The 15,443-nt window shown below is 41.3% G+C and overlaps 1 protein-coding gene across 1 annotated transcript in view; it reads right to left on the bottom strand.

Moving 5' to 3' along the window:
- CFAP43 (cilia and flagella associated protein 43) overlaps positions 1-15,443 on the bottom strand; it is a 69,315-nt gene that overhangs the window by 29,292 nt on the left and 24,580 nt on the right. Inside the window, exons 12-19 of the mRNA XM_012723461.1 lie at positions 13,829-13,932; positions 10,683-10,823; positions 9,218-9,390; positions 7,992-8,141; positions 6,145-6,275; positions 3,915-4,062; positions 1,084-1,198; positions 283-314 (exon numbers count right to left, since the gene is read on the bottom strand). Coding sequence (XP_012578915.1) covers positions 283-314; positions 1,084-1,198; positions 3,915-4,062; positions 6,145-6,275; positions 7,992-8,141; positions 9,218-9,390; positions 10,683-10,823; positions 13,829-13,932 — 994 coding nt within the window. The remainder of the gene's footprint in view (positions 1-282; positions 315-1,083; positions 1,199-3,914; positions 4,063-6,144; positions 6,276-7,991; positions 8,142-9,217; positions 9,391-10,682; positions 10,824-13,828; positions 13,933-15,443) is intronic.

Below are 15,443 nucleotides of genomic sequence, written 5' to 3'. Positions count from 1 at the left end.
AACACGACTATCACTTAAATGAACAAAAGAAATGAGTTGATAATTCATAGATATGCAAACATATTTACACACATGTAGGTATGTATAGTCATACAACATAGACTACTCTTCTAGAATCAAAAATAAAGTTCAGAGATTAATAGCATGAGGTATACATGAATTAATAGCACTGAAATACCTTAGTTAAGTCTAACTACTACTATGTAAAGTGGTAACTGAACTTATGCCATCATAGACCAATGCAAAGAAAATAATTTAGTGAAAAAATAGAGAACAGGTGACCAAGGAACACCAGTCTTCTCTCTTATTTGCAACTTGAGTGAGACAGGAAAAAGAGGCTAAATCCAGACATCAGTTGCCACTTAAGTCACCTTCCTGCATATCTGAAGCCACAATGTCCATTCTGTTCCTGGCCCACCTTTGTCCTTAAAGCAAATCTTACAGCATCCCCCAATTTACTCAAACAGGCGGCATCAGATGTCATAGTTCAATATTTGCTTTTATTATTGGATATTATATTGGATGTCATATTAACCTGAGTATAGTTCTTCTTATTATTGACTTATAATATTATAACATTGACTTATAATATTGTATATGATTTAGGGGAATAGGTGACTGTACCACACCCACCACTGAAGCACCCTTTTGCCTTTACCATACACATCATTAGGCCTCCTTCACCTCTGTTTTATCCCCATGCCTCCCTGCCCTCTCTGTATTAGCACCATTTCTTCATATTTCCAGGGTTTGTTTTGATTTGTTCCTTTGTTTTTCTTCTGTATTCCACATATGAGTGAAACATCTGGTATTTTTCTTCTGATTTATTTTTACTTAGCATCATCTCCTCCAGTTCCACACATGTTTTGCCAGTAGCAAGATTTAACCTTTTTTATAGCTGAGTTGTATTCCACCACATATACAGGTACTGTTTCTTCTTAATCTGCTACTTTGTTATTGGAAAGTAACTTTGCACTTGCACAATGTAATGCTCTGGAAGAGTAGTATCTTGCTCTTTCTAACTTTATAGTGAGTTTTGATAGGAAACATCTATTTGGCACACTATAAAATTTTATTTCAAACGTGTCCCATGTTTTATAAATACCTCTTGGTTTTTTTGGTAGATCCAGGGAAATGACTTCAAATCAACAAGCAGGGATAATTCTTCTTGTGATGAGTCAATGCTCATCCTCTTCTCCTTTTGTATCTTAGAAGACAGACAGACAGACAGACATTTCTTTAATTTTCATCCAGCTCTTCCACCCTACTTTATGTGATTGCTTTGAATCCCTTGGCACTTAACTGCATTCCTTTTATAAGGTAATTTGCCTGCCCAAGATATAATGTTTTATTAATTTAATTCCTACCATCCTGTCCTTTTATGAGTCACTTTTTACTGAGAAAGCAGCAATGATTGCACAGATCAGACATACAACAAATCACTTTCTTTTTTTTAAAGATTTGTTTTTATTTATGCATGCAGAGCTGAGATGGAGGCCAGAGGTGCAGGGGCAGTGAAAGGGTTCACCAGAGTCAGAGTGGGGAGCAGAACAGGCAGATTGACAAAGTACACTGCTGAGGGGAGCAGCGGGCAAGACAGGAGAGGTCTGCTGCTCCATGTGGATCACTTCTGGGGTGAGATCAAACTTGCACAGAAGCAGCTTTGGCCAGCTTCACAGTACTCTGCTTTAATCAATTGTGCCAGCAGAGAGGGCCTTACTGAATCACTTACTGTCTTACTACTGTAGATCACATTTTCCTGCCTACTAGGGCTTGCCATTCCATTTGTGCTTGCTTACAGTCTTAATATTTTCTCCTCCTTGAGGCTCTTACTCTTAAATCCCTTCACCTTTGGCACCATCCATTTATCACTTCTGCAGATCTTTCCCTACAGTATGAGTCCTTCCCAAACGTACTCTCGTACCTCCTGTACTAGAAAAGCCACCATTCATGGACCACTACATTCCTCCCTGATCACCATCCTCTCCCGATACTTCTCTTTGAAGCAGAATGTCTCAAACAGAATTTTGGGCCCTTTCCTGGTTTTCCTGCAAACTCAGTGACTGCCCCTTGTCATTTTCCTTTGTCTTCCTGACCCCTTCTCCTGGACCTCTGTAACTTACACCGTGTCCTGGTCTCCTCCTGTTTCGCATCGTTCACTCTTCCGTGATGGTAGCACCTATTTTATAGATTTAAATTCTATCCATAAGCCCTTGACTCTTTCTCCAGTCTTGGCTTCTCTCCTAAACTCAAGGTTCATAGATCCAGTAGCCTATGTGGTATCTACACTTGACCAGGTTCCTCAAGTTCAGTAGAAACTGATTTTAGATACCCTTCTTTCTTGACAATGGTTTCCTCCCCTGAAGCTCCCCAGCTTTGAAGGGAAATGTCTCAAACATATTTTTAAGTAAAAAAATCTAAGTGTCATCTTTGAATACATTCTTTCCCTCACCCCCTGTGTCCAAACTTTCAGCGAGTTCTGTCAAATGCACCTCTGAAATCTACCACTTCCAACACTCCCCCACCTCTGTTACCTGACTCTTCATTTTGGCCATCTTAACTAACCTCCCTGCTTCCATTCTTGCTACTTACAGTAAATATCCTCCCAAGAGTGGCAGGTCATCATTTCAGAACTATAAACAAGACCTTGCTAGTCTTCTGCTCAGAACATATTAATAGATTCTTACTACATGCAATAATACCCAATCTCTACCTGGTATACAAAAGACCTTCGTTACCTGGTCTTTTCCCAATGCAAAGACCTCACTTCCTCTTTCCCTTGCTTGCTCAACTGTACAGGATATTTTTAGGTCCTCAAATGTGCCAAGCTCTTTCTCCTCTATCCTGAGTACTCTTTGTGAGCCCCCACTCCACCTTTGCATATCGGCACATTTTTTTTTCCTTTTATTATTATTATTTATTTTTTTATTTTATAACAGTTTATTTTTACATCATTTTGTACATTTTTCCCCCCAATCTCAATTGTAATCCCTGCAGGTTTCCCATCACCAAGTCTCCCGTATCGGCACATATTTTTAATTAAGATCTCAGTTTGAAAATTATCTCCCTAGAGAGGCTATTCCAGCCCAACACTATTACACCAACTCATTTTTATTTGCTGAATGGATCTTATTGCTATCTTGTTTATTTCTATCCCTCTGCTAACTCCAGCCCCCAATTAAGTAATCTCCATGAAAGGCAGGCAGTTTTTCTGTTTTTTTTTTTTTAATGTGCATTTCCCTCTTCCCCCACCCAGTTTAATACCTAATAGGAGCTTGATAAATATTTGTTACATAATTGAATGAATGAATATTGTTCTCTGACCAGACATTTTAATAATGCATGTCAATTAAAAGTAGAGTTAGGTTTGGCCCTCCCTGGTGGCGCAGCAGGTTAAAGCACAGCACTAAGAAGCTAAAGCCACTTCCTCATGAGTTCGATTCCTGCCTGCCCCGGAGGTGACCACATGGCTCGGCAGACCTCTCCTGACCCACCCGCTGCTCCCCTGAGCAGTGTACTTTGTCGATCTGCCTGTTCTGCTCCCCACTCTGCATCTCCATCCTCTCACCCTCCGCATCTCTGGCCTGTACCCCAGTTCTGTATGAATAAATAAATCTTTTTTTAAAAATTAAAAAAAAAAAAGTAGAGTCAGGTTTGCCCTACCCTTGTATTGGTGGTAAGACCTTTTTAAAGCAAGTCTAGATCTTGTACTGTAGTTTGGATAAGATTTGAGATTAATATTTGGGATTGCTTTGAGGAAAAACTGGGTATTTTGCCTCAGATGTATGTAGTTCATGCTCCTTTTGAAAATTATGGGATCCACAGATAAAAAGGAATATTATTAACGATATGCTAAAAGAAAACCACAAGTTAAAAAGTGAGCTGAGAGAGAAAGAACTATATTAGAACTCAACTGATTGTTCAGGTTCTGATTCCAAATCCAAGTTTTCTTTTTGTGTTTTACTTAAACAGTCATTCTCCTCATCCATGTTGTTCCTCAGAAATGTTAAAAGTTGCTGGGAATATTCAAAAATCTCATTGGCTAAGATTCCTCCAAACCTCCTGCATTAACAAAAAAGCAAGAAGGATGCATGGGCTACAAAACCATAATTAGGAAACACTTGGAAGAGAACTTGAGGACTCCATCCAACTTACGCAGAAAGGGGCTTTCAGCCCAGAGCTATGTTTATTTCTTAAATTGGCTGTGGCTACAAGGTTTTTGCAGTTTTCCCTTTAAATAGGTTACATGATTTATATATACATTAATGCATATACAACACATTTAATAACATTTTCCTTTTATGTTAGGCCTTTTCCTTTTCTGTTATAGAAAACTTATTTACTGAAATTTCCCCAGCTTCAGTGCTCCTGATTAGGAGGTGAGTAAGGCAAAAACCTCTGCTTTGCAGCTGTGAAGGATAGCCATCTTTACTGATAAAACACTATCGGTTTTCTTTCTACCTTTTCACCCATTTCACCTCTCTCTCCTCTCTGTCACTCTCTACCTCTGGCAGCTACTAATCTGTTCACTGAACCCATGAGCTTGGTTTTATTTATTTACATTAGGTTCTACCTATAAGAGAGATCATAGGGTATTTGTCTTTTTCTTTCTGACTTATTCACTGAGCATAATACCTTTGAGATCCACCTATATTGTCACAAATGCAAGATTTCACTAGTTTTTTGCAGATGAATAATATTATATAGAATGGGAAATTTTCTGTAATATGTTTATAATTATATATGCATGAGTGTAACTAGTGATGGCAAGGATGTGACGTGTGTGTGTGTAATGGAATATTATTCACATCCTTGCCAATCTGTTTCTACCAGACCCCATCATGAGTGATACTGACAGATCATTTAGAAGTGTTGTCACATGCCTGTGGTCACAAACTAAAGTGTCTTGGAACAAGGTTGCAGACTCAACTCTGCTTTGAGTCATAAGTCCAAATAGTTAACCATCGGTGGATGAAAATGCCCTGTTTTCTAAAAATAGGCTCTGGCACTTATTTGCCATTGCCCAAGGTGCTGTGTATTCAGTTGCTATCAAGGACAGGTTAGGACTTAACCAGTGAGATATGGGTTAATATTTTATTTAGGATCCTGTATGTAAGAGGCATGATAATGAAGTCTTCAAATGAACCTCTGAAATAGGTGACTCCCAAAATTGTTACAATATAAAATTGCTACAACATTTAACATTTTCAAGTGTCACTGAGAATGGATGGACATCTTTTATTACTGTTTTAAAGGCATAAAGTATTATCTTTGCTGAAGTGAATGGCACACTGAGAAATGATGTCCATTGGTAGATTAAACAGGCAATCACCTTCCTGCTTCTAACTCCCTGGTCATCATCTAGGGTAGTATTTGTTTATTTAGAATTTTAATTTAATTCCAAGGAAAAATATAAATAGTTTTAAATTTAACTTTATCTTAAAAAGTCCAAGATAAATACAACTAGGAAAGCAACTTTATTTGTATCTGTACACACACACACACACACACACACACACACACACACAGGGTAAACAGGAGTTTTAAAAGTCATATAAGGTTCAAAATTGCCCTTGTTTCTTCTGCTCCTTCAATGTGTTATAAAAGGGAGGACTGATCTTGCACATGTATTAGTTGTGATTTTTTATTTTGTGTATGTTGAGCTCTGGGACATGGGCCCTTGGTGAGCCTGAAGGTAGTGCTCCCAGGATTGGCTAGTTCCTAGAGAGAGTGAACGCCTGGCCCAGGAGCCCATCTTTCAAATGCACCAGTCCGGAGTCCATACCCCCAGCCACCTCCTCTATTGGATTCTAATACCAGAGTCACTGTTTCCCTAGCCTAAATGACTCAGGGCCACATACCAGACAACTGAGCAACAGCCCCTAGGGCCCAGCACCCAGTGAGATTACTCACTCTAGCCAGTCCTAGGCCTGCCTGTTTCTACCCCTGGAAACCTATGTCTTCGTGTCCCCTGCCTCCTCCTCACCCAGATGCTTTCTTGTGTGGCACCCCCCTCCTTTGGGGAGCTAATAATTCAACAAACTGTCTCCTCTTGTTTCCTGTTGGCCTTGCTGTATCTGAATAACAACAAAATCTGTACCATAAAACACATCGTGTGAGCTGCTTACTGTGCACTGTACATACCTCCATCTTAGGTAAACAAGAGTGCCGTCATTTCTCCCGTTCACCAGAATGTTTTGTCCATCCACTGAAATTCTCATCGACTGAATCCCATGCCCCTGGTGAGAATGACTCCGATACCGAACAAATGTCTCCTTAATAGTTTTAGGAGTAAAGTACAAAAGTTAACAAATGCAATTCGACCATGTTTTTCTATGGGGCTTACATGCACTTCTGTTTGTGGAAAAAGCTTTCTATTTGCTAACAGCATTTTAGCTGGAATGGAAGTAGCCTCTTGGTAATAATAGCACTGAGGGCTGCTAGTTAAAAACACATTCACCGAGACTGATCTTTATCCCAGTTGTAAGGTGGAAGGAGAGGGAGCATTATCACCCAGTAATAATTGGGAAATAAGGCAGAGAAGTGAATGGTGTTATGAAGGCTGTGAAGTTAGGGGAGAACCGCCAAATTCAGGGCCTTTCAAGCATCAGATGGTTTCCACTTAGGAGTGACGAGCAGCATGTGATGGGAGGGTGATGGGCACTGTGAAGAAAGGAGGGTGCCTGTATGGGGATGCCAGTTAAACTACTCTAATGAGAACCCAAACCAAACACATCACTGATCTGGTGCACAGGGCAACAGTTTATTTCTTGACGAACACCTAGGATTTCTGTGTCACACCTCCTCAGCTATGAGGCCTTTAAAAAAATTACCTTTGGGCAGGCCTCAAAATTTAAAATCTGCACAGTATGCAATGACACCCCTTTCTCGTCCCTGTTTGCTGCCTCCCAAAGGAAGACAATGATCAGGGCCTTAAATATCCCTCCAGAGGCTTTTTTTGCATATGCATTTTTATGTAACTTTCTACACAAACTAACATAATACATTTGTTATGCACCTTTCTTTCCCCACTTAACAATATATCATAGGGTTTTTTCCCGTGTTGTAGCAAAAAGACCTCCTCATTTTGTGGCTAATAGTCCATATTTCACAGAGGGTACCTGTGAACCTTCAGAAAGGGCCACACCCTTTTCCCCTGCAGTTAATATTCCACATTTACTTAGTTACTCTTTATGTACCATTACTTATCTATCCTATCCTCTGTTGATGGACATTAGGTTTATTTTACAAACTGTAGTCTCATATATGAGGTGCTCTGCATGGAACCATCCAGAACAATTTTGACATCTTGCCACATGCTGAACAACTTTCAGTTGTGGCAGGTATTACAACCATTTGAACAAGCAGTGGGGTAGCAGAATTTGCAAATTGTCCACTTAAAAGTACTCTGAGGGACTCCAAATGTACTTAACTGCACACCTGAGCAAGGAGAGCTGTATGGATATGACCATGGCCCTGTCTACCTGGTTATGTACATGTTTTTGATGTTTCATGTGTGGGGGTTGGAAACCTGGGTAAGAATCACAGAATAAGTTAAATGATACAAAGACAGCAGCAAACCTCCCTAGGTTTGCACAACAGTTTGCTGTTTCCAAAGCATTTTCGCTACAACCTTTCCCTGGTTCTCACCAGAGCCCCACAGCGTGAGAGTGAGTCTTTATTAATATTACAGCTGAGCATCGGAAGCGCAGTGACGTTCAGCGAGTTCCCACCTCAGTGAGGTGAGGGAGCTGGGCTGGAGCACACCTGCCCTGTCCCTGCCCTCTGCCCTTTATTTGTAGTTCTCACTGTATTGGTTGGCATTTCCTCCCTGGGACACTCATAAAAACAACCCTGAAATATTAAAGTCAATAATACCATCAGTGGTATGTAAGTTATGAGTCACTTTACCTAAAAAGAATTCCAATTCCTTTCCTAAAGGCTTTTGTGCTTTCTACAAGATCAAGCTAGAAATCCCATGAGGAATTTACCAAAGTATGAATATCTCGGATGCACAGAAATCCACATTTAGCTATTGTGATGAGCCATAATCCATGCGGAGACAGGGAGAGCATTCCGGGTCCATAATGTCTGCTTTGCACTTTTTGGTGAGGCTTAAGGATGCAAACGCCACTGTGTTCCTGCCAATCAAAGAAAATGACCACATGATGGTAAAGACCAGGGACGCAGTTCCTTAGGGCTGTGCACATCCACACCCACAGTTGCTGTCACTGGAAATAAGCTAATAAGCTGATAGAAAGTGGATCCCTATATTTGCGCCACGGTTTTCTTCTTTGCTTGCAAATACATTTGTTTTGATTAAAAAGAAAAGTCTTCTTTATGTTAACTTTATCATTAAAGATCTTGGCCTACACTGGCTATCCTTATTTTTCCCTAATCATTTTCATATATCCCTGTGCTCAAGTGAAAAATAAGTTAACATCCCCTGACCCTCTATTATCTCATGTAGTTCCCACCTCTGTGCCTCAGTATGTGACATGATTTTTGAGCGTAATGACCTTTCCAGTCCCATCCCCACCAACCTTGTCCCTTCCTTACCTCACACACCCCACAATGGCGCTCAGTCTTTCTCCATGTCTAAATATGACCTATTCTTCCAAGTCCAGTTCAAATACTACTTTTCTCAAGTTACTTTTGTGGAACCCTCTTTGCCATAAATCAGTTCTTCCTTCTCTGAAATTTATATATCTCATCTTGTGACACTGGCTACTCTGGAAGAGAAGGGCTTGGACTATAGGGCTTAGAGAGGACAGGTGGAAGGCAATCGGTGTGGGTAGAAAGGTGACAGAGTATGGGAGAAATTGAAGAGAACATAATAAACGGATACAGGAGATACCCTTTAGCTGTTTGTGCCATTTTGCTTGGGGCTCAAGTGCAAAGTTCCACTGCAAATCATCAACCTGACACCTGAGGGGTATAGCTTTTCTAACACTAGGTTGTCTAGGCACTAACCTAAGATGTGTCATCTGCATGTTTCGCTGACAAGTGTGAGGTATGTGAATGTGAGGTTGTTCAAACGTGTTTTGTAATGGATTGACAAGTCATGCTGACATGTATCTACTTCAGAGAAATTATGTTACTATATTAAAGCCTTTTATCAACTGCACTGTCACGTTAACGCATGGATCATGTCTGGTAATACTGTGGATCAGTTTGATTGCTAAGATAAAGGATGGCACTCTTCAATGTGGCCTACCTGCTTGGGAAGATGGTAGCTGCAGATGTATGGCACATGGCTGCAGTAGCCGTAGATTCGGAGACTGTGGAAGTCAAGCGCCGCCGAGGACAGGGGGTGCTCTGTCTCATATAGGCACGTATGGATTAATTCATCTTTCAGCCTCCCTCTTTCATTAGTAAAGGCTAGAGGAACTATCAGATTTGGGGAAGAAGAGACATCACTTGTACCATAGATCAATTTTATGTTTAAAAAAAATTATGAACAACTATGTAAAGCAAAAGAAAAAAATTAAGTGCTCAATTAATAATTCAGAGCTACTAAGTGATAAAAAGAATTTTAAAAAACATCTTGGCTCCATTAGAAACACTCGCGTATTAAATGACCAATAGGTATAAAATATCTGCTGCATGATCTTGGTAATTTCATCAGTTAGGTAGAGACATATCATTAAAGAAACTCATGATTGTCTAGAGATTCTTTTTAAAAGTCTTTTTTAAAAAAGATTTATTTATTTATGCTTACAGAACTGGGATAAAGGTCAGAGGTGCAGGGGCAATGAGAGGATTCACCAGAGACAGAGTGGGGAGCAGAACAGACAGATCGACAAAGTACACTGCTGAGGGGAGCAGCAGTGGGTCAGGAGAGGTGCGCCATGGCCTGGGATCAAACTCGAGCCTCAGTGGCTTCAGAGAGTTTCATAATGCGGTGCTTTCATCTGTTGTGCCACAGGGAAAGCCCTGTCTAGAGATTCTTAATTAAAACATTAAAGCATGGGCCTTCCTGGTGACTCAGGGGACAATGAAGCTATAGCAGTCAACCAGGGAGTTAACCGCCATGGCACAACAGACCTCTCCTGCAACACCTGCTGCTCCCCTCAGCAGTGTGTTTCAGTACGTCAGACTGTTCTGCTCCCCAACTCTGTCTCTGGTGAATCTTCTCGCCTCCCACACCTCTGGCTTACACCCCAGCTCTTGCATACATAAATAAAAGAAATCTTTACAAAAAAAGGGGGAAAAATAAAATTACTGAGAAGTTTTCAGTTCTTTAATCCTCCACTATTTATTAGACATTTGTGAGATAGCTACCCAGACAAACTCATTATCTGAAACAAAGAATGTCTACTTTATCAGATCTCTTAATCCAGAAAGCTTTCTATGTAATTTTATTAGTGAAAGTAACTTCACAATAACCTGCTGAATGTAACTATGTATATTTAAAACTACAAATTAGAGACATTGGAAAATGATGAGTCAGTTTGACAGAAGTGACAGTGGATCCCTCATCTGGAGGTGACTGTGACTCCTGGGCACTGAGGCCTGGAGGAGGCCACATTCCACTGTGTGGCAGACTTCAGTCTCTCTTGGCAGCATAACAAAAGGTAGCCATTTTACATCTTCACATGTGAAGAGAAAAAAATTCTATCACCACAAAAGAAAAAGAAGAAAAAGCATAGCACAGAATTGATTGTATGTTTTTTTCTTACCTTGTGATAGTACTTTAGGCAGAGTGAATATTACCAGCCTGCTTTTTCCTGAGTCTGGGAGTGGGTAAAGCACCATCACTTCCACTATGTCTGTTTCCAAAAGAGACACTGTGGAAATCTGTAAAATGTCTTTGCCCACCTCTGAAAGCAAACAGAATTCACACAAGTGAGCACTGCTAAGTAAAAGGAAACTTTTATCTCCCCAGGCAAAACATTCCATTATAGAATTGCCTATGTTAAATCTGTACTTCCATTTATTCACTTCATACCTAATGTGACATTTAAACCTAAGCGATATGGGCCACTTTTAAAGAACAGGTAGGGGAAGCTCCTGCCTGGTGCCGGGGTTTCCCCGCTGGGTTTGACACTCAGCTTCATCCCCTGGCCAGGCGGTGGAGCACCTGCATGTTCTGGCCCCTTGACCCTCTACTCCAGCAGGTTTTCCCACTCCCAGGATTGGGTAAACTTGTGTCTCTGCACCTGTAAACCTGTAGTCAGGTTTTGCTAGTATGCTGAGGTACCCATGACTTCATGGGCTGGCTTCTCCTGAAACCCAGGGGGACTTCTGCCTCTGCAAGGTGCCATACCCGGGGGCCTCCTTTCCAGACTTACCACTCCCAGTCCCACATGGGATTTTCTTCAAGTGTCCACTGCCCAGGCCCTCCATAGCAGGCGTCCCCCAGAGGCTTGGTGGGAGGCTGAGGCCACTGACACAGCCCGGACTTTAGCTTACTTACCCCAAATCACTCATCTTTCTGTTCATATCTTCCCTCTTCATTTCTGATATTTTTGTAAGAACAAAACATAACCCCTTTCTGTCTAGAATCTTGACTCTGTGCCTCCAATCTCCTATTAAACTATATGTTTGATCAAAGAACACTTTATTTTCTCATATCTTCCCTGGTTTCTTCTCAATGCTCAAGAGTTCTTCAAATTATAATTTTCCTTCAGTACCCCACCACAGTCACCATCCAACTTTCCTGTCTTTACTGCAAACTCACAACAGCACCTGTTACTTGCTGATTTCATTTACTGACCCCCTTCTTCCCTACCCTCTTCTCTCCCCATTCCAAAGGAGGACTTCTCCTGGGGTCACCTGCTGACTGGCAAATCCAAAGGATGACTTCTCCTGGGGTCACCTGCTGACTGGCAAATCCATAAGGGTGTCATCCCCATCTTCACCCTATTCACACTTTTGCTACCAGCTCCCGCCTCCCCCCAGCCTGCCTTAAAGCTTCTTTCAAGTGCATGACGTCCAGGTCTCTCACCACTCTGTCCTTCTTCAATCTCTTCACTGCCACTTCCTCCTCTGTCCACAGTTTCAATATGTGAGCCACGCCCACATTCTAAGTGATCAGATAGTTAAAGAATGGAATTTCTAGGCAAGACTTGCATCTACTCTCTGGTCAGCCATAGGTCCTGCGCATTCTACCTCATCTAATTGACATTTCAGTTATCTGACCTCATTAAGCTGCTTTTACTCCATCATCTCAAGCCATTTTATCAGCTTCCATGATTTGCAGATCAGAATTTTATCATTAAACCTTGAACTAAAAATCTCCAGTTCCAAACATACACTAAGCATTCCCAGGTTAGTTTATCGGCTTCAAGTCTACGGAGCCAAGCTCCCCTTAACACCTACTTCAACCACGGTAACTTCCCTTTCCCCAGGGTTCCTACTACAGTCGATGACATTGCAAACTGTCACTATCCAGGTTAGAACTTTTGGATCTAATTCTTCCCTTTCGCATGTAATTGAAGGCCAGGTTCTATCGGTTTTACCACTCGTAGCTGTGCCTGCCTTTCTGTTCTGTGACTGTGGCATGAGTTTGCGCAGTGGGGAGAAGAGCGCCACATCTGCAGTCAAACTTTCTGAGGCCAGGGCTGGCGCCACCCCTTCCTCGCTGCATGAGCAGCACTTAGCTGTGCCTCAGTTGCTGCATCTATGGACAGAGGTGGTTTCTGTCTCGTAAAAGCTGTCTCTAGGAATTAAATGAATGAACACAAGCCAAGTGCTTGAAACACTGGCTATCATGGGGTAAGGAATCACTTGAGAAAGGTTGGCTCTTGTTAGGATTATTATCGCCTCTTGCCTGGGCTCCTATAATAGTTCACTAACTCACCTTTCTATTCCATTCTCTTCTCCCTCTGTGTCATCCTTCGCACTGGTGCCACCCAGTAAAAACCATGCTGGTCCTATCTTGAAAACCTCTGCTGATGTCTCATTCATCACAGAACAAAGTCCATCTCTTTGGAAGGATATTCAAGATACTTTGTCTTCTTTCAGATTTCGTGGCCAAGACCTCCAGTAATAGACTCTCCACTTTACCTATTACACCAGACTTCCTGCTACTCCCAGCACCTTAGCTCAGACATTTGTCTAGAGCCGGAATCTTGAGAAGCCCGTCCTTTGCTGCTTTCAGTGCTCACTCATGCTTGTGCCCCCCTTCACTTCCATCCTTTTCCTCAACCGGAAGAATGAATTGCTTATTCCTCTGAGCCTTTACATCCTCCATATATTCCCCTCCACCAAATGGTCTCTGTGGCCCTTCCATGCCTCCACGGGACTCAGGTCAGCATTTTATACCAAGTGGGCATTCAATGATTTTAAAAACTCAGTGGATTTAAAAATATATTGTGGGGAAAATATTTATCTGGTACTTAAAAGCAAAGAGAAAGCATTAGTTCTTGTACTCCTCAGAGGCATGCTAGCTTGCCTGCTAGATATGTGGCTCTCCTGGATGCTGATGACTGAAACAGCAGGATGTCATTTTGTTTAAAGAAAAAACATGGAATAAAATGTTCCTTAGATATGATTATTAGGTAGACATAAGTGATATGTTTTTAAAGTTCAGGGATAAGCCAAATCAATGTCCCTTTAAAATATTAGAAACACTTAACCCTTTAATTAATGCTTTAATTGATGAATGAAAGTTTATTTAGCATCAACTATGTACCAAGCAGATGCACCAAAAAACCTCTATGACTTGGGAATTCTCCTAAATAACTTTTATCAGTTATTTATATGTTGCTATTTTAGAAATCATGAAAGATGTAGCTATTTCTCGATAGCCCTAGTCTCATAATCTTAAATTCTTTGGGATAAAGTACCAACATTTTAAATTGACAAATGTTCTGTGTAGTACCTATAAATCCAAGAATCTGAAATAAGCTTGAGGGGTTGGCGTTGATAACAAAGACGTATCCTACTGATGTTCCAACTAATAGGTACATTCCTCGCTGGTCATAGCTAGAAAAGAAAAAAAAATCTGATCAAACTTTGCTGGTTTCACTAATAAGACAGTGAACACATTTATTGCATGTAGCACACAGATTGTACATAGATATATTTTGTACACAGATACAAAACTTGTCATTTTTATGGGTTATGATTTTTAATACTATCCAACCTCCTAAAACTCAAGTGAATGTAATGACTACATTTAAGCTAAAACCGCTTCCAAATCACAACTTGTAAGCACAGTCAAGAAGAGTTAGGAAAGAAGGAAAACCATTTCATCATAAGTGGATGAACTATGAACACAGCGTTTTCTTGATATTCCAAGTGGAAATAAGCAGTGCTCGAGTGAGTGATAGGAGTAGCGTTTCAGTACCCTTCAGTACCTGGTAGAAGGAGAAAGAATGCTTGAAAAGTTCCTACACCTCCATCAAATTAGAAAAAAGAAGAAAATGCAAATTAGATAAGGAGAACAGGATCTGAGAAGAGGCACCAGGAACTGGGGATACATTGTGGTGGGGGGCAGCACTTGCTGTTAACAGCTCACTCCCAAGATCAGCAGGGAAAGACTGCAGAGATGACTCCAGGCGCCAGCTGGGTCATCTCGTCATGGGCAACCCCCTTCCCATCTTCTCTGACCTCAGATGCCCTCACTTGATATTTAGACACAGCATAGTACTTTCTGATGGAGGCGTGAGGATCACATTCTATAAGCTGCCGTGTGTGACCGTGCTGCAGTCTGTGAAACTAGGCACACAGTGGTCAGGTCTCTCACTTGTGTGCAAATTAACAAGGGGAAGAGGAGTAACAACAAAGGGTGCAAATCCATTGTCTCTCTGCTGACTTCTTAAAAGTATTGGTTGAAAACTTCTGAAATCACCTAAATTCCCATCAATATACTGTCTTTAAAAAGTGGTGGTATATTCATAAAATGGAATACTGTGCAGCTGTAAGGAAGGATGAGGAAGATCTCTCAGTGCCAGTGGAAACCCTGCAAAACAGGCCATGCAATGACAGGAAGGTGAGGTGCAGGCTCTGGGTTTGCTTTGTTACTCTTTAGGAGCAAAGGTAGCGCATCTGGAGCCCAAATGCCTGGATTCAGATCCCATCATTTGCCACTTACTGTCTGTATGGTTTTAAGCCAGGGGCTTACACTCTGTGTTTCGTGTACCTCGTGCATAAAATGGAGATGATCAGAAATACTCTTAAGAGCTTAGTTGTCTAAATAAAAGGGAGTACTTATCTTCACTTGTTTGGGGATCAGATGCCCCTGGAAAGAAGACCTGAGGTTGCCAGGAGAACTGGGTGTGAGGGGACTGGGAGGAGAGACTCCTCCCTGCACACTGCTCTGGGCTCTGGATGTAGAACTGAGTGGACAGCTTTCCAAAGCAAAACGTGTGAAGCTTAAAATTAAAAGGTATTGTGGTTTAAACGTTCTACGAAGCCAACGTCACACTAATACCAAAACCTAACAAAGAAAACACAAAAAAAGAAAACTTCAGACCAATCTCCCTAATGAACAC

This window comes from Condylura cristata, unplaced genomic scaffold (assembly GCF_000260355.1).
Source record: "Condylura cristata isolate star-nosed mole 26May11 unplaced genomic scaffold, ConCri1.0 scaffold00011, whole genome shotgun sequence".
Classification (NCBI taxonomy): domain Eukaryota; kingdom Metazoa; phylum Chordata; class Mammalia; order Eulipotyphla; family Talpidae; genus Condylura; species Condylura cristata.
This window is presented reverse-complemented; position numbering and strand designations above follow the sequence as displayed.